The sequence below is a fragment of the Diabrotica undecimpunctata genome, chromosome 1 (assembly GCF_040954645.1).
Source record: "Diabrotica undecimpunctata isolate CICGRU chromosome 1, icDiaUnde3, whole genome shotgun sequence".
NCBI classification, from domain to species: Eukaryota; Metazoa; Arthropoda; class Insecta; order Coleoptera; family Chrysomelidae; genus Diabrotica; species Diabrotica undecimpunctata.
The window spans coordinates 154,643,761-154,664,820 of NC_092803.1; the positions used below are offsets into that span (position 1 = coordinate 154,643,761).

At 32.3% G+C, this 21,060-nt stretch overlaps 1 protein-coding gene across 1 annotated transcript in view; it reads left to right on the forward strand.

Moving 5' to 3' along the window:
- LOC140432404 (sodium/potassium/calcium exchanger 5-like) overlaps positions 1-21,060 on the forward strand; it is a 169,242-nt gene that overhangs the window by 66,713 nt on the left and 81,469 nt on the right. Inside the window, exon 2 of the mRNA XM_072520281.1 lies at positions 18,727-18,872. Coding sequence (XP_072376382.1) covers positions 18,809-18,872 — 64 coding nt within the window. The 5' untranslated portion in view covers positions 18,727-18,808. The remainder of the gene's footprint in view (positions 1-18,726; positions 18,873-21,060) is intronic.

The window sequence follows — 21,060 nt, forward strand, 5'->3', positions numbered from 1 at the left end:
GTATGATTATAGAGTCGGTTTTCGTGACCCTTGACCATTATTTTTTCTTAAATTGTTACTACACCTAGTTTAAGATTTAGGTTTGTGTTGCGGATATATAGCACGGAACGTTGACTATTTGTATTTGTATTATTGTATTCCGTTTTGGACTCTATGAAGGCAAGCATAGTTATTCTTACTAGTACAGCCGCATATCTGTAAACTACAGGATCATAATGGTTTGAGGATTTATTTGTAAACTAATTAATACCTTGTTGTTGATAGTAAGGTGTGATCTTCTACCTAATATCCTGATTTTTTAACAGTCTTTCTTACCGAAACTTATAACAATTTAATATTAAAGCATTTTCCACTAAAAAAAGTACGACAAATGGCTGAAAAAACACCTGTGCAATGGTTTAATAATGAATTAAGGTCTTACAGATCCAATCTTTCTCTTGTTAAACACATTGCAGATGCCACTAAGGAACCCGATTTGTTTAAAGTATATAAACAACAAAAAGTTTAATAAAATCGGCAATTAAAAATTGCAAAAAAGTCAGCTTACTGTAATTTTATTACTAATTCCAATAATAAACCTAGAGACTGCTGGAAAATAGTAAATTTCGAAAGAAACTACACAAGATCCAGTTCGGTACAACCTGATCTACCTCCAGACGAAATGAATCAATTTTTTACTACAATTGCAGAGAATATAATTACATCTCTTCCCAATATTAACGTCGATGTCCTCGTCAAATATAGAAATTATCCTTCTCCGAGCAAGTCCTTTTTTTTTCGTCCCGTTCTGGAAGAAGAGGTCTCTCAAATAATAAAGTCTCTTAGTAATTCTAATTGTAGGGACGTTCACGAAATTAATAGCAAAATTTTAAAAGAAACTTACCAAATAGTTTTAACACCTTTCACTCATCTTATTAATTTAATTCTATCAACTGGAGTATTTTCAGAAATACTAAAATACTCAAAAGTACTACCAATCTACAAAAAAGGTGATTCCTCAAAAACTGACAATTACAGACCCATAAGCATTGTTTCTACTTTTGGGAAAGTGATTAAAAAAGTTATCAAACAACAATTCTATTCCTATTTTGAGTCAAATAATTACTTTAGCAACTCACAATATGGATTCAGAAGTGCTCGTTCTACTACGAACGCGGTATTTAATGTTGTGAGCGAGGTGATTGAGGGGCTTGAACGCGGCAATCGCATAGCAATTTCTCTTTGCGACTTGTCGAAGGCATTTGATTGCGTTTCACACGACATTTTGCTTCACAAACTAAATTACTATGGAATCAGAGGTATCCCTCTTAAGCTTATAACTTCTTATCTGTGTGGCAGATACCAGTCAGTAGTGTCTAAATGTCATCTCTCCGATTTTCTATCCGTTAAACATGGAGTCCCACAAGGTTCGGTCTTAGGACCTCTTTTGTTTATTATTTATGTCAACGATCTGCCTAAATTTATATCTCCGTACAAAACCATACAATTCGCAGATGATACGACATACGTTATATCAGGAAAAAATAATGATGATTTAAAAATGTCTCATGAGGAAGTTTCTACAAAATCTAGTTCATGGTTTGCTGCAAACAAACTAAAACTCAACTCTGATAAAACGCAAAATTTAGTTATATCTGCAAGTAATTTACACAATGATCTGGTTAACAAAGAGACTGTTAAACTATTGGGAATAACCATAGATAATCGACTTAACTGGTCGGCTCATATCTCACAAATTAAGAAAAAACTATCAAGTTCATTATTTATTATTCGCCAACTAGCAAGGGTTGTCAACTTTGAAACATTAAAAATGACATATTTTTCCTCATTCCACTCTCATCTAAACTATGGTGTAATTATATGGGGCAATTCAACAAATGCACTTCAAATTTTTAGAATGCAAAAGAAAGCTGTCAGGATTTTAGCAGGGGTTAGTTATCTAGAACACTGCCGACCTTTCTTTATCAAATAATTATGCCGCTACCTAGTCTGTTGATATTTCAAGTTTTAACTGAAATTCACAGAAAACGTGCTCATTTAATAAAGCAGTCTGATGTCCATGTTCACAATACGCCAAACTGTCACTACCTACGAACCAATCGCTGTAGATTAAGTGTTTCAGAAAAAAATAGTCTTAATTATCACTATTACAATATTTTACCAAAAAGTATAAAACAGCTAAGCTGTAATAGTTTCGATAAAGTTATAAAAAAATATCTTCTGAAACATTGTTTTTACTGCTCGGAAGAATATATGACTCATTGCATAACATCGACTGAACTGCTTACCGTAACTTTGCAATAAATGTTTTTTCTATTTATTATATGTGTTCTTGTTTGTATATATTATTTAAGTTACGTTTTATATTCGTTTCTTTATTACTATGTATGTTCTTTTTGACTTGCTACAAACAATATTTGTATACGTTATGTAGTTAAATAAATACTCTACTCTACTACTCTACTAGACAACTTCTTGTATTTCAATTTCAATTCTTCAGTTTTCTGTGCGATATGTTCCTAATACTTTAATTGGCTATACAAATGTAGCCTAGGAATTTAACTGTTGTCTTGTACAGGACTATTTTATTGTTTAGTGTAACTGGGTGATTATTTTTTTTTTGTAAATAAAATCGATATGGGCAGGTGTCCTTTCATTAATATATAAATTAATCATTTATTTTTCCAAGTGTATATTTTGTGCACTGCATTTTGCAGTGTCTAGTTGTTTCTTTGAATGTTTCACCGACTGATAGTATTGCAGTGTTATCTGCAAATATGGCCAGTTAAATATTTTTTTAACAGGTATGCCACAGGAAAAGTTACAAATTAATTACTAAATCGTTTGTTAATTATCTGCTAGAATTGATGTCTTGAAGAGGATCATTTTTTTGCTCATATATCTGCACTATTAGTGGACTCTCGTAAATATGTGAAGGATTTTTAATTATTTTAAAACAGTGTTGGTAATTATTGGGATCATTATAACAGTATTTTTACAGATGACTGTCTCTTTCTTTTTCTACTAAAATTAGATAATTTATTGTGCCCAATTAGATAATTACCTTCACTGTATGTACCTACTACTGTTTAGAATATTAATTTTGTCAAGCTTCAGAGCATTGTTCTAAATTAGTAAGCCACGTTTTTTTTTATCCGACTTGACATTTTCCTTTAATTTGTTCTTCATTACAAGTTGTAAGAACTCTTCAATTGTCCTTTATTATAAAGAAAGAAATTTAGCAAGTTCTTCTTTAATACCTTGTTAGATAATTTCTTTTTAATTCTTATGGTTTTTGTCCTTAGTGGTTTTTATAGTCATTAAGAAAAAGCTATTTATTATCAGTTTACTTCGTACAATACAAATTTTTTCACATATTTTATCATATTTTATCACATTCCCATAATTTTTTAACATTTTGATTACATTTACGATACCACCTGTTTATGATATTTTTCGACTTACGATTCCTTACGATTTAAGTGTTTCTTGAGATTGAGCTGGTCTTAGCATCTGAGATCTGTTGATTAAGGTGGACCATGTTCTTTTTTTTTTCGTGTTTTATGAGAGGATTATTGAGATGGTTAACCCGCCGGTTAACTTGAGAAAAACCTGGGAGATCTGATCTCGACTCACTAGGTATATATGCAAAAATTCACCTTCTAGAAGTTACAGCCCAAAAGTTTTTTTATATTTTGGGATACATAAGTTCACAAAATATGCGATTAAGTTTAACTAAATGTCAATTCGCTTGCTCTAAAAGATATATTTTTTATAATTTATTTTTCAGTGTTTAAAATTTGAATATTTGATAAAATATTAACTTCACTTTTACTTAACTAGACTGAGCAGCTTCCAGGCTGGTAGTCGCTCCAGCCTCTGACTGGAGCGACTATCTGTACCTGACTGATACTGACTGAGACGGCCGTCGCGTTAAGAGTTGTTTTGTATAAGCTGACGTTACGCGTGGGCGATAGTTACCCAGCGATCTGCACTTTTAACAAAAGGTATTCATTTTTCTTTGGTTCTTTGTTAACATACAATGTACGCAACCACAGTCTTCTCTCTGCAATATTGTGTTTAACAACCGTTTGTTGTTCGATAACATCTGTGTTTTTGTATGCGGAATCTTGGCTAAATATACAAGGAGAATCAAAACTAGCAAAAAGTCTGTTATTAGTTTACCAATGTTTATATACAGTTGCGAAACTGCAATAGTTACGTCAAATTAGGTCAAAAAAAAATTTAAATATCAAAAGCAGCTTCATATGACAAGCGCTTAAGGAGCGCTGAAGACTCGCTAAATTTTTATATAGTGTTCATCAGATATGCGCTTGTCAGACGTTGAATGTGTATAACCGCGGCCGCTCTGGTTTAGTTTGAGTTCTACATTTGTCGAAGATGGATGTAAAAGCAATTATTTTTCATGCAGGCTGACTAAAAGTCAGGCAAAATTCGACACATAATTTTGTATCCTAAGCTAAAGAAATTCTATATATATATATATATATATATATATATATATATATATATATATATATATATATATATTAAGATAAAAACTTCTTTACTTTATCACTTTAGCTCAATTACTCTCATCATTTTAGCTCAATTTATCAGGTATCATCCACACATCAGGGTAGTTTACAGGGATCTTTTAACTTTTCAGTTATTAGTGAAGAAGATGTGAAGGTTAGTATAAAAAAATTAAAGCCAAAAAAGGCCACTGGTAGTGATAATATCCCTGCCTATATCTTTAAAGGATGTTCTGATATATTTCAAAAGCCATTATCACATCTATTTAATCTATCTCTTAAAACTAACACCTTTCCAGACAAACTCAAAGAGACTACCATTACTCCAGTTTTTAAATCAGGTAATAGAAACAATATAGAAGACTATCGTCTTATAAGTATCCGTAATTCCCTGGCTAAAATATTTGAATCTATTCTCTATATGAATATACTGAAAATTTTTGAAAATGAATTTGCTCCAGAACAACATGGCTTCTTGCCTGGGTTATCCACAACTAGTAATCTGTGCATTCTGTCTAATTTTGCTAGTGAGGCAATAAATAATAAACTCTAATTAGATTTAATAATGACTGACTGCTCAAAGGCCTTTGATATGGTTGACCATGGCATTCTTTTATCGAGATTGAATGAGTTTGGTTTTTCGCATGATGCTTGTACATTTATAAAATCGTATGTCGATTCGAGGTTTCAACGAGTCAAAATTGGTAGGTGTTTATCAGATAAATTTCAGGCTTCATCTGGTGTCCCCCAAGGGAGCAACTTAGGGCCTTTGTTTTTCTTAATTTTTGCCAACCCACTACCACAATCTCTTAAATTTTCTTCTAGTTTAATCTATGCCTATGATTTTAAGCTTTTTAAGACTATACATACTTCAAATGATTGTCAGTTACTACAGGAGGACCTGACCTCAGTTGTGGAATGGTTTAGGGACAACAATATGATCTTGAATATTAAGAAGTGTAGAGTCATATCTTTTACTCGCAAAATCGACTACATTCAAAATAATTATAGAATTGACAATTGTGTAGTATCTAGGAAAACCAAATGTAAAGATCTGGGAATATACTTACAGGCTAACATGAAATTTAATGAACACTATATAAATATTGTTAATAAGGTTTGTAGGCCTTATATTGGGATTTGTAATAAGAAATTCCAAACACTTTAGTATAAACACAACCATTAGACTATATAACGCTTTAGTCAGACCAAACTTGGAATATGCATCAGTGGTATGGACTCCTGAAGCCAAAGTTCATATTAATCATATAGAAAAGGTACAAAAAAGATTTCTAAGGTATTTATACCTTAAGAAATACAATGTGTATACTTACCTTACGCCATCAAAAGAGTTGCTTCAAATATTTGGCTTGCAGTCGTTAGAGCAAAGAAGAAACATGCATTGTGTTGTGTTTATTCATAATATCATTAACAATGTTAAATATAAGACATGTGGTTTGATCAACTTCATTAGGTTTCATGTGCCAAAGATCAACCTAAGGGTAAATAGTAATGACCTATTTTCTTGTAGTCCATATAACTCTTGTGCAATAATAAACTATATGCAATATCAATTTAATGAGTTAATAAAGATCTGTGATATAGACCTCTTTACCTGTAGTGTAAGGGGTATTAAAAAATATTATGAACAGATAAGTAATGGACTGAATTTTAAAATTTTATTAACTTGTGTCTTTTTTTTTAATGTGTTTTTACTTTCTGTGTTTTTATTTTGTACTTGTGTGTATATTGTAGTTTTTGTGTGTATATTTTTATACCAAGTAATGAGCACTCTTACATGTAATTACTACCTAGGTGGTGTTTGTAAGTTTTAATAAATAAATAAATAAATAAAATAAAATCACCTTCTTCCCAGAATATGAGAACGAGTTATTCACGTCTCTTTTCCTATCTGAATAAACGGTACTTTTCATGTCCCATATTATAGGAAGTTTTTTAATTTCATCTATAAATAATTCGGAACTAAAAACAAATTTCCATTTGGGACGATTTCTGGACGAATTGAACAAACTCTAAATACTAGATAAATGATCTCAAAACGGCGCCAAGAGGCGCGTTATCAAAACGTGCGTTAAGCGCTTCTCATGTGAACTTAAAATAAGTAAAATAAATATTTATGTTTTGGTTAACTTGATAAGTTAAATGCCAGGTATTTGTTTCTTTAATTCCGGGTCTGGTAAGTTTTTACTAATATCATGACACGTTTTATAAATTTTTTAACTATTTTTGTAAAATACCACATATACGTTTGTAAAGGCGCATCCACATTATGCCATACCTTGCCGATCGGTATTGCCGATCGGCAAAACCGATTGGTGTCGCTGGTGTCCACACAATATTTGTAGTGTGTACGTAGCAGTTGTACAGTGTTGCGTGTCAATAATGAGTTCAGAAGAGGATGATATGATTCTTGCGGTTGCAGCTGTTGTAATAATTGCCTCTACTTCATATAAACGTCCCAAGAGGTTTTAGGTTCGCCCAAGCCTCAGAAGTCGTAATAGGTACAGTGCCACGGATCTTATGAAAGATTTGATTTCTGACGACGCAGATGAATTAAATTTGGAATATAGATGTGACGCAGGATTCAGAAATTTTTTTCGAATGACCAAAACAGATTACCAAACATTGTTAGATTTGATTGGACCTGTTATTTCAAAAAAAGATACGTCATTTAGAGCAGCAATTCCTGCCTCTGAACGACTTGCAGTTAAGCTACGTTTTTTTGCCAGTGGAGATTCCTACCATTCTCTCATGTATACCTTCAAAATATCTAAGCAAACTATTTCAAAATGTGTTGCAGAGGTATGCAAAGCGCTCATAGATGCTCTTCAAGATTACGTAAAGGTAAGAAAAAATAACTATTCATCGTAGTTTGTTATATATTTGAAAATATAAGAAATTACAACTGCAATAAGAGAGTGTGAATGTCCTCATCTTGATTAATAGTAGAAGTTGATGTCGAACTCCGACCACTTAATGTATTGGGGTAATGTCCTGGAGATGGTATTGAATTATGGGCAACATTGAATGATTGCAGTGGATATGCTTGTGGAGTAGATGGATGAGAATGATTTATGAAATGAGGATTATCGTATTTGCCCATTTCTGCTTCAAATAGAACAGTATTAATTATATTCTGAACGGAAAATCTAGCAAATGGCGACACAATTTTTCGAAGCTTCATTGCAACTTGTTCACCAAACAATGAAAATTCATCCTTTTCAGCCCTTTTAGTAGTAATAGATCGCATAAGATTCACTGCCTCGTTTACAATTGGTAAATTAGTAGCCATACTTTTTCGACCACTGGACTTCACAATGTAAATTGAGTTTGATTTAGATTGAGATTGAGCTGTTGTTCCAACATCATTTTCGGAATCATCAATGCTCTGTTCCAATACTTGTAGCGACTCTTCTCCATCGTCTGTTTTTACTTCTTGTGAATCTTCTTCCTTTCGTTTTCGTTTACCCTGAAACAAAATATTAATTTCTAAATTAATCCACTTTTTTGCTTTGCAATTTATAGTTCGTTCGTCTGTTTATGGTATGTAACTTTTATTTTCAGATGACTAAAACTAACGAAAGTTGGTACTTTATAGCCAAGCAGTTCAACGACAAATGGAATTTTCCAAATTGTGTCGGAGCTATGGACGGCAAACATATATCAATACAAGCTCCTATAAATTCAGGAACCGATTTTTTCAACTACAAGAGCTTCTTTAGCATTGTCTTGTTCGCTGTTGTAGACGCAAATTATAATTTTATATATGCAAACGTGGGATGTCAGGGACGAATATCGGACGGGGGCGTATTCAACGATTTATATTTCAAAGAGTGCCTTGAAGAAAATACCCTAAACCTTCCACCTGCTTGTTCATTACTAGGACGAAGCACTGATGTTCCATTTGTTTTTGTGGCGGATGACGCATTCCCACTATCAACAAACATAATGAAGCCATTCGCAGGACATCAGGAAAAAGGTTCAAAAAATAGAATATTCAACTATCGATTGAGCCGCGCAAGAAGAGTGTCAGAAAATGCTTTTGGCATTTTAAGTGCTGTTTTCCGAGTGCTTCGTAGGCCCATGTTGTTGGAACCAGAGACTGCAACGAACGTAGTTTTGGCCTTAATTCACCTACACAATTTCTTGCGAAAAACACTTTAAGAAATCTTTACACTCCACCTGGAATGATTGATGTAGAATGTTCGGATACTGGAGCAATTAATCCTGGGCTTTGGAAACAAAATGCTTCCTCTAATGAATTGCTCAGTTTTGGCAGAAGGGCAAGAAGGAGTGGAGCTGCGGCACAAAATGTGAGAAACGAATTGGCCGAATTCTTCATTTCTCAAGAAGGAGCATTGCCTTTTTAATATGATAAATGAAATACGATATACCAATATGATTATATCAATATTTTCAAATTTATGTATAAATATGAACTCAATTATTAAGAATGAATAAAGTATCTACTACAGTGTAAATATGATATACATACCTCTGAATCTTGCGTTACAATAGGTTTATTCTTATCCTTCAGAAATTCCATTAACTTATACGCAAACCATTTACTTTTGTAAGTTTCTTCGGTTCCATTACCACTTTTTTCTGAATCTTTCTCTTTTTTACTTCCCGTGCAAAGTGACTTAAGAGATATCTAATCTTTTTTTCGATTTCCTCTTTCTCCACTCCAAAAGATACGCTTATTTCCAACAATGCATCGCGACGTTTGTTCCGGTCTTTATAATCTGCCAATCGGCTGTTCCACAGAACGGGGCGCTCATGATACATTTCAAGTAGGTTTTGTGTATTTTCTTCATTTCACTCCATTTCCCGAATAACAATAAAGCACGCAATTATTGTGAATCGACAGGCCACGAGATGTCTTCGTGATCAATTGCACTGATCCCTCATTGAATGCCGACGAGGATTGCCTACATACAAACGTACACACTACACTGATCGGTACGGTTCTCTTTCATCGAGACCGCCATCAATCGGGTTTCTAATCGGTTCGGCTTTCGGCCCCGAACCCAAGCCGCAATTGCGTCCGTACTACATGCGGCTTTGCCGATCGGCAAGGCATGGCATAATGTGGATGCGCCTTTAAATAAATACTAGTTCGGTAGGTTTTTTACTAATATTCTAATTTTTTTTATCGTGACCAGCTAATTATATGTTTGCCTAATCTTTTGGTGGAATGAATTGCATAAAACTATTTCATTATTAGGCCAATACTATTATTGAAAAGAAGAGTCAACCTTCTCGGAAAGTCAAGTAACACAATTTTCCAGTTTGATTGAATCCCCTCTTTCTACAGGTAGTACCTATATGATATTATGTAAAAAATGTTATTGGTACCAGAGATAGTGTTTGTGAATGAAATCTTGTGGTTGGTGTAAAGTAACTTCTTGGTAAGTCGAGTTAGTGAGTTAGCTAATATTTATCTAAGTTTACTACTAGATGTATTACTAAGTTTTTGTTCTTTTATTTGATCCTGTAATAAAATATTTACTATACTATATTTGCTATCTTATAGACCTGTGGTCTGTATATAAAACTTTTAATCCGAAATGTATTTTTCCGTTCTTGTGTTTGATTTGTTTAAGAATAATAGTTCACTCAATTATATATTATTTATTCAACGAACACACTCTAAGAGATTTTTATTATAATTTCAATCTGATCAAAAAGATCATTTAGCAATTTTGTTTTAACCTAACTTATATACACACAACCAAACTTAGATTGAATCAGCTGTTATTTTAAGTCAAACAATATTGATTTTAAAAGAATTGTTACACCAATACATAAAATGAATGAAAAAAATAGATTCTTAAAATAATTAATTAAATCTATTTGTTTAAATTCAATAGCTTAAAAAATTTCAATGAGGAACTAATTCAATGTGGAACGTCAGTGTTACCATTCCTAGCCCTAATTTGAGCATCGATTCGAATGGGCATGTTCCTAATTAAATTATCAATATTTTTCATTGCAAGTTTTTCCATTCTCCAACTACTCCACTTATACTAGCTGTGCGGTGTTTTGTAAATTATTCCAGCGAGCTCCAATTCTTCTTTTAAGCATGTTCCACCAATGCTCTATAAGGTTAAGGTTGTGTGAGTGAGTAGGCCACTCAAAAACAGTAATATCTTCTATTTAAGGAAGTCTGTAGGTACTCTGCTGGTAACTGTAGGTGTAATATCGTACATGCTAATTAAATTTTATTCCCTTGTTCATCTACAGAGCCTAATTACAGGTTCTAAAACCAAATCAATTTACCTGCGAGATGCTAAAGTTAGGTGGATGAAAATTAAAGGATATTTTTTACCCATCCTAATGACGATCCAGAACATTTCCTTCTTTATATCTGTTAAAGATCTGACAGTTTCCGTTCTTGCTTGTCTTCCTTAACTTCTAAGTACAAGAATTCATTGGTCATTTGATTTTATACAAATTATTATTACCTTGCAGTCTAAAACAACTAAAGTTTTGACACAAGAATGTAATTTATCATCCACCCTATTTAAGATTTATCTAGACAAAACCCTACAAAAATGTGTGAGGATATTCGTAAACATAGGAAAAAAGATAGAAAAACAGAGGAAGCTTTTTACCCTCTTTTTTGCTGGTGACCAAATAGTGACAGCAGAAAATTAACACGATCTTAGCTATATAATAAAAAAAACTAAAAGAAAAAATGAAGCGACCAAAAATCAATATGAAAACATGTGAATAAGACTATGTGAAATGGGCAATGACGAAACATCCGATTGAGATGTAAAAAATGCAAAAATTAAGGGTTTAGGAAAACTGCAATCACTTGGGAGTTATTTTCAATAAAAAAGGGAATAGTAAAGATAAAATCAGACCTACAATAAATAAGAATAGAGCGATGACATGAGCGTTGAGCTCTTTTTTCAAGAATATGTAAAATTTCAGATGTAATGATTAGATTTCAGATGTATAAAGAGCAAAAACGTAAACAAACAATTAACAGATATGGAAATAAACTGAAGATAAGACAAAACTCGAAATGAATATAAATTTACCAAACAAATTAAATGAGAAAACCAAAAATTAATGTGTAAAGGAATATAAACGGCAAAATAACCAGCACCACTAAAGAAATTAAAGAAACTTGAAAACATATTTTGAAAAACTACTGAACAAAGACTCTCACAATGATGATGTAGAATGTACAGAACATGAGCTTTTGAAAGATGCAGCAAATGAACAGAATGAAAGATCAAAACGGTCAATAATAGAAAAGGTTAAAAGAGCAATCAAACCTCAGAAAAATAACAAGTCGCCTGGATTTGATACGATACCCGCAGAACTGTTTAAGTTGGGGGTAAGAACATAATGAAAAGGATATATTGAGGTTATACACAGAATATGGCGACCAAAGAAAATGCCAAAAGAGTGCAATAAGAATTTAATCCCCGACCCAATCTACAAACGAATTTTCTTTGTCCAAACTATAGGGGAATCTCTTTGCTATGTTGCAGGTATAAAATATTTAGCAGTATACTACCATAGACTACCATAGACATGCTGCCAGTCCAACTGGCAGCATATGCAGATGACATCAATATTATGAGCAGCAACAAAGCAACAGGTGAGAATTCGAAACCTAAATCATATACTTAACAAATAAGTCTGCCAATAAAAAAAAAAAAAACTAAAATCGTAGTATAAAGTCGATCGGAGAGAGAAAAATGATCCTACTTGACTGTATTGACTACTTTATCCATTTATGAGTCAACATCACAAAGGACAACATTGACGATCAAGAGTTTAGCAGAGGAATCACGCTAGCCAATATGGCCTACTTTGTTATGAGCCCGATATTTAAATCACGAGACGTATATCAAAAAACTTAGATACGAATCTACAAGACCTAGTGATCTATGGATGTGAAACTGAGAACAACAAGTTAAGAATAATATAAAATTATGATATATATATATATATATATATATATATATATATATATATATATATATATATATATATATATATATATAATAGATATATAAAGAACCAACTTTATCTTAGTATATCCTTTTACAGCGTCTTCAATGAGCTGGACATGCATTTAGGATAACAGAAAACAGACGTACAAAAAACTGTTAAATGCAAGAATACAGTGGAAGAGATCTATTGGAACACCGAGAAAGCGATGGGAGGATGACGTGGATGAAAACGCCAGATCTCCTTGGTAGTCGATCGTGGAGGAGAATGATTAGAATCCGTAACCGATAGAGAGTTTTGATGAGGAAGGTCATGGATCAAATCGGATTTTAGAGCTATAGGATCGGGAATTTAATGACTAAATTTGTAATATGATGGTCCGAAAGGTTTTTTACCGAAACAAAAGTTTTGGTAGAAAGATTAGTAGAAAAAAATAAAATAAATCTGGAGTTATTAGGTAACAAAAAATGTTGTATTTTATTAACTAGTTCTATTGTGTTTTGAAGCTTTAGTAATAGAAGTATTAATAGTATTACAAGCAATAGCATACGATTAAAAAAAGCAAAAATAAGCAGAATTTACGAAAACGCCTAAAATGTACAAAAAAACACCTAGAATAGGCAAAATTTACAAAAAGCAGGTTGCATATGATCCGATGTTTACCCATTTAAAAATGTTGATACGAATCATATACATATCTTCTCAAGAAATATCTAAAGTTTATTGCTTGCTATACTGTGAGAAAATGAGTTCTGGAGAAAGTGATATACCTTAGAGTACTACAAGAAATATAAGACAAAATAACATATAACAAGGATATAAGATCCTTCATAAATAGGAATTGGCTAAGGTAGATATCTATCAAGAGCGAATAAAAATTATTCTCCTAGGCGAATCTTATCTCTACCCGTTAGTAAACTTACTTGTTACTTACTTTGCTAAGAGGCTGCTTCTATTATGAATATTCTTTATAGAAAAAAATACACTGGATTGCAAAATTAACCGTACACTCAGATTTTTGTATATTTTTTAGTTTTACGACAAAAATTTATTTAGTTTTTTTAATTTTATTTTACGCTTTATTAGCGATAACGTTTTTTCTTATATAAACCACTTTTATATGATTTTTGCGAACAACAATCGTTCTACAAAAACATTTTTTGTATTATTGTGAAACTATGTTTTAAATTGAACAGCATTATTTTAAGTTTATTTTTGTGAAGTTTAGTATTGCAAGTTTGGCTTTTTTTTTTGTTTTTTCCTTTTCAATAATTGCAATAAAAAATAAAGACAGCAGAAAAAGTACCACAAGCTGTTGCTTTATAGGATGATGGGCGGGGCATTGACATCGGAGGCAACGTTTACACTTCGTTCGCGAACATCTTGCGAAAATTGAGGTGTTAAAGAATGGTGTGCGGTGTTCTTCACAGATTAATTAAGATTTAATAGATCATCACATGGGCGGCCTAGGATTTGGAGAAGAACTTATGAACGTTATCACCATGTTGTTTGACTCCCAGAGTTCAATTTGGTGAAAATGGTATAACGGTGTCGGCAGTTATTTCCCTAGAGAGTCATACGGAAATTGTTATAATTCTAGGGGGCAATTTAATCGCTGAAAGGTATACTGAACAATGTTTGTAAGATCATGTAGTGCCATTTGCTTCATCTGTTAGGGAAAACTTTCGTCTGATGCAAGATAATGCTCGTCCACACATTGCAGGAATAACACGGGATTACTTTGTAGCGATATACTTTGCCTACAACATTGGGTATCACTTATAGGGGGTTAAAAGTGGGGACTGAGCAATTACTAGGCTGGAGATAGGATAGGATAGGATAGCAAACAAACCGAAACATCTGCGAACGGTCACTCATGGTTTGATTAAAGGACTGGGTCGTAAGTAAGAGAATAAAAGAGGGACTGGATGGGGTAACTACAAAGAAAGAAATTTAAAAAAACTTACATAGATTTCCTGGGCAACAAAACACAAGAAGGTTCCCAGACTATTTGAATTTGGACGCCGCTTAAAAGAATCATTTTGCTGAATAGAAAGAAAGGCTTTTCTTTACTAAACAATATTAAACGGTGGAAATCTTTTAAAAGGAGACAATTTTACAACTCTTAGTTTAGAAATAAACACTACATATTTATTATTACTTCACATCAACAGTTATTACAAATAATATTATCAAAATTTATCAACAAAACTTACAATGGTGCTATTCGTAACGATTTACAACAAACTCAAGACGTTGGGAACACTTATAGGAATGTAAATTATTATTAGAAATGAATATTATCTAAATATTTTAACGAAGCTAACATTGAGGTTAACCTTAAATAAAATAATTCAATTTTATGGTTACGTACCAATTGTAAAAAAAAGGATAATACTGACTCTCATATGTCGAAATGAAATATCAAACCTTTTTGAAATATTAATTAAATTTTAAAATTAATTGCATTTAACTAATATGACAATTAGCTAATCCATAAAACTGATAATTTCATTTATTTATAATTTGATTTTGTTATAAAAGCAAAATTTTTTTAGTAATAAAAATGTCTATTTTTACTTTTAACAAAAAGTACCTTATATCACTCTGGCTGGTATATTTTTTCTTTAATTTTTGGTGATCAAAATTGAACCAAAACACTTTAAACAGCAAACACCTGTTTCCACTAAAGCTGAAATTGGTTACCATGGAACATCTTCTTCTTCAAGTGCCATCTCCGCGGCGGAGGTCGGCAATCATCATAGCTATTCGGACTTTTGAGACGGCTGCTCTGAAAAGTTCATTTGATGTACATCCGTACCACTCTCTAAGGTTGCGCAGCCATGACATTCTACGCCTCCCTATTCTTGTCTTTCCTTGGATCTTTCCCTGCATAATTAGTTGGAGCAAGGTGTATTTCTCCCCACCATGGAACATAAAAATGGACAAATCTTATGGACAAATCTTTGGAAGTTGGAACTGATTCAGGCTTCGGATTATCCTGGATGATAACAAACTGCAATCTTTAAAACTCGGCCACTCAATTTCTTCTTAAAACCATGTGGGCCTCTCAAATGATTGGAAACGCCGTCTTACAAATCTCTCTGATAAAGCACAGTACAAACAAAGGGTGATTAACTCAACAAAAACTGCCAGATCGCATTTTGAGTACAAATTCACCTCTCAAGTTAAAAAAAATTGCCGGCTTTAAAGACTACACCCGAAAGCTATGTCTTCCAAATCTCCTTCTCCTTAACAACACTTCACTGCTTACTAACCGATTTCCGATAATAAAAAATGAATAACGAAAAACCAGTACGAATTTAAAAAAGAAAAATTCGGACTAATAAATGACCTGACTCGTTTCGTGGTCTATTGGAGAGTGACATTTTATCATTCTTAAAAATCGTTCGCCTACCCGCATAACTTTATCACCAATCTAAGTGGATATTTATTTGAAGTGCAATATTAATCGAAATCAACATCAAAGAAATACCATCTGTGTTATATAAACAAACTAAAAATGATTAATCTTAGCTACGCAAAAAGATTGAAAATATTTTTAGGTGTTTTAACATTCGAGAGGAAAATAGAAATGCTACAAATTGGGTAAAATTAAGATTCCTTTATTACCACGGCTCCGAAGGAGTTCAGACTTAAATCTAATAGAGCATGCATGGGATATTCTGGGGCGACGTATTCGTCGTAACCATGTTTAGTTTCAAATCATTAATGACTTGGAGCGAGCAGTTTGTGACGAATGGGGGCAAATTCCTCATAAAAAACTTGCTGCCTTAACCCATTAAGGGCCGAGACAATCAACAAAGAGAAATTTGACAATTGATTTATTAGATTGGATTAAAAACACATACATTAAGACTAATTTACAACCAAAAAGAATTTTTTTTTCTCATGAAAGGAAAAACAGGTGGGTGCGTATACGCACCTTTGGCCGAATACGCATACAATTTTTAAAAAAGGAACATATTGTATCTTAACTGTAAATTAAATTTTAAGATGAAAATTTTCGAAACATTCGGGGTGTAGATCCACTGTACACTTTTTACATAAATAAATAGTATTACTTTTGCACATCCGACATTTTCTTCTTGCACTATTATCGTCTCTTTCTATAATGCGGCCAATATTGTCGAAGAATCTAGTTTCATCTGGTAAAGCAAATTTAGATGGACGTCCATATACTGAGTTTGACAATGATGTAGCGGTTTCTTCACTATTCTCTGCATGTCCACTATATTTTAGTAAGTTAAGAACCAATCTCGAACGAAACTCCAGCTGGGAAATTTTAGAATCATTCGCAATTTTAAAAATTTTCCAACTATTGATCACCATACTGTCAATCATGTTAGTAAACAACGGCCACCACCACTTTTTTCCTCTTATTTTAATACGGTAATTCACAATGTCATTATCATGCAGATCCACTCCACCCATGTATTGGTTATATTGGTGAATTAGGCTGAGGGATAAGAATTGCTTTGTGTTCTTTACGGTTATAACGTTTAGTTTGCATAAGGGGTAAAACGTCACATGTATTTGTCATTACAGTCACTACTGAATTATCGTTCCATCTTGTCACCAAAACTTCTAAATTGGAATCGAATGCACATGTATATGAACCTCTTTCCTTTTTTTTTCATAATTTTGTTTTCTTCTAGAGGACACTTAGCAGTGCGATTTTCCCTTACTGTTCCTGTTGCAAAGAATCCTTTTTCTTTCAATAGTCCAAAAAGAGCATATAGTATGACGTAAAGAAGTTGTCGAAAAAAACCTTATGTTGCTGTGGGTTTTTAACTATCGAAAGTAAATTCAAAACAACTGCCGTTCCTAAGCTAAAACTATTATCTGTTTTCTCAGTTTTTCCGCCATCTGGAATAAATTTGAACAAATAACCAGTATCAGAACATAAACACCATAGTCTAAAACCAAATCTAACAGGTTTTCCACGGATGAACTTTTTGCACGAATGTCGCCCGAAATATGGAACCATTTCCTCGTCAATGGAAAGATTTTTTGCAAAAACTCCAAATTGTGCAAACTTTCGGTTAATTATTTCAAAAATTGGTGACAATATATATAAAAAAGCAAATATAACGTTTACAGCACACAGCAATTTTATAAATAGTGAATGAAGTGTATTGACTATTGACGAGATCGTAATTTCAGATTGTTTAGTCTACGAAAAAAATATAATATGGTTTCGGCCAAAGGTGCGTATACGAATCCATCGTATAAACATGCAATTATAGACCTTATGTTTAAAGTATGAATGAATAAGTTTTTAGAATAATAAAAATTTCAACATATTTTTATAATTATAGAATACAAAATATGCATTAAGTTTATAATTAGTATCGGAAAAATTTTTTGTATGAAGATGTGCATAAATCATTAAATTATGCAAAATTATAATAATCTTAAAATATTTAAAAAGTAATATTTTTGTTAAAAGAAAAATGATACTATATACCTCAATCTATTGAGATGTTACTTCAATAAAAAGAAAACATTAAAAAAATTATTTTCGGGCCAAAAAAAAATTAACAATAAAGGTTGCGTTTACGCACCTTTGGCCGTAAATGGGTTAATCCGAAGTATGCTTGATCGAATATACAATACTAGTTTATCATTAAAAAATGTTTAAAAAAAACAAAAATAAATTTTTTTTGCAGATTTTAAACTTTTTTTAATTTTCCATTGTTTTTTCTATGTTAAATTCTTGATTTGTAATAAATTTCCCTTTTAAATTTTTCCCCTAATATTAAATACTCAATTTTTAACTTTTTCAATCTTTAATTTTTTAAACGCCATGTTTTCGAAAAAATCTGGGAGTCCGGTTAATTTTGCGCTCCAGTATATTTTAATTTACAAGTTTCTACTATTTTTTATAATAACAATAATAAGCTAGCTTATATGATAAAATCATTTTTGGCGTCAGGCAAAACTCTTATATATTCAGAATTCGTTGCAAATATTTTTTTAGTTTATTTCATATAGATACATCCTTAACAATACATCGCAAGATAAAACCAACAATATTAACAATTGAATAACGCACTTATAATATTGTCTATACTTCTATACGCCAATCTTATCATTTCACTCATAAATAAATTTATAGCGATAATAATCAATTGGCACTCTTTAGATAAAACCCTACTTTTTGTTATAGATAGACATCGTAACGATAAGTGTTATAGTCAATACGAACAATGCTGTTTTTATAGTTAATTTTTGTAAACAGCAGAGGCAACATGTCAAGTGTCAAATTCCTCTGCTTGGTGCTCCTGGCAGTTGCGTGTTCATCGTGTTGTGCAGGTAGGTAAAAAATATTATTATTTTTTGATTTGAGTACCAAAACTATTAGCAAGTTTTCTGTAATGATAGTTATTGACTCACTATCATACTTGTTTTATATATTAAACTTTTTCAACTATTATTATTAATATTTTTGGGAGATCACTGGAAAATATTAACTATCCCTCTATATATTAATTAACACAATTAAGCAGTGTTTAACTGTTTTCATATCAGCAATAATTTACTAATTAAGAAAATTTCCGATTTCTGTAATCGCACAAATTTATGAAACGGTTTTGATTACATAGCTAATTTTTTTAATTTTACAGATTTTTTACATGTTCTATAATTTTTTATAGCAATAAATATATTAGTTCATTTTTAAAAATAATATTTGCATTACAATGTAAATGTTCGTAAGGTATTTTAATTATTATTATGCGATTTTACTATTTTCTTCCTCTTATTTTCTACCTGAACATTACAAACGATTTATTACTATACTTTCAGTTTCACTAGTTTTTACATTTTTCTTGGGTTTTAACTGAGGAATCATTTGTTATTATTTTTTTTTTGTTCATTACATTTTTAATTAAGAATGTATCTCCTGTGATAGTTCTATTTAAGTATCGGTTTTTTTCCTCCTTAAGTAGGCTGATCTATTTTAGTAGTACTTTGCTTGAACCTCTCGTATTGCGAATATAACGAATGTTCCTAAAGTTTTCGAAAAAAATAAATATTTATTTTCTAATTGTAAATCAAGTTTATTTTAATAACTTAATACAGGAAATTAGGTCTACATATTTAAGGATTATAATCTATTTTTATAGAACAGAAAGAAGTCTGTGATCTTCGATGGTACGTAAATTTGGTCTTGCAAATGCAAGTCGATCTCACGAAATTTTTGCCAATTTCTTCGCCTTAGCTATTTTTCTGTTTGAGCTTCCTAGCCATTATTATACACCATTTGAGTCAAAATAGCCCAAAACTCTTATATAGGTCTCGCCTGAGGCACATTTTGAGGCACAATGAACCCGAGGTCATAACATCCATAAAGTTCGAACGTCTGCGCTGGATGGGCCATGTTGAATGGATGTTGGAGACTGAAACACCGAAACATATAATAAGGAAAACACCAGTAGGAAGAAGGTCAAAGCAAAGACCCAAACTTAGTTACATGGAACAAGATCTGAAAACACTCAAGATTACCAACTGGAAAAACAAAGCAAGGAACAGAACAGAATGGCGGAAAATCTTAGAACAAGCCAGAACCGAGAAAAGGTTGTTGAGCTACCTACTGATAATAATGATGATGAGGCACATTTGGAGGGTTGTCGCGCTTGGGAACCAAATTTATATTTTGAGCAGTTAACCAATCTGTCGTTCTCCTAACGTAATGGCATGAAGCTGAAATATTAATTCACCATTGGGGTGATGAGTATTTATAAATTAAACAACCTTTGTGACACCTATCAACGTAATTGTCAGCATTGAGAGCTTCACCAAGAACACGCCCAACAAACGGCTGTGAAACACCAGCTTATGAGAAGGCACACCATACCAAATATTATCGGCAAATTTCACTTTTCCCTTATAAAAAAACTTCGTCCGTTGCATCTTGTACATTGCATGTATAAAATCCGTTGTTTATTATTACAACTTGAAAATCGACTAGCTCGTTGTACATAGTTTTTGTTTGTCATGTTCATTTTTAGGCCAACTTCATTGCTAGCTGCATTTAGGTCGCTTATAAGTTCTAGTAGTGCTGAAAGATAATTAGCAATCAGAACAATGTTGTCTACAAATCTGGAATAATTGAGATATTCTTCAATGAATAGGCGTTGGCTCTGTCAGTTCATTTTGCTGAATATATTTTCTAGACTTGCAGTGAAGAGCTTAGGTGATATTGCGTCTCTAGTAGTGATAAGAAGAATGTAAGACACTGGACAGGCATGGACACACATTCAATACTAAGAACAGCTCAAGATAGAGAGCAATTTGCTGTAGTTATAGCCAACCTTCAGTAATGGAGAAGGCACCTTAAGAAGAAGTGGTGATAAATTCTGGACCGTTTTCATACATTTTTACCTTAGCTTTTGTTTGTCTCTATGTCATTGCTAAAGTCTCTATGTACGGTTTGTCAAGGCCTTGGTTGGAAAAAGCTTCTATTAGTACATTGGAATATATAGTATACAACTTGCTCTCT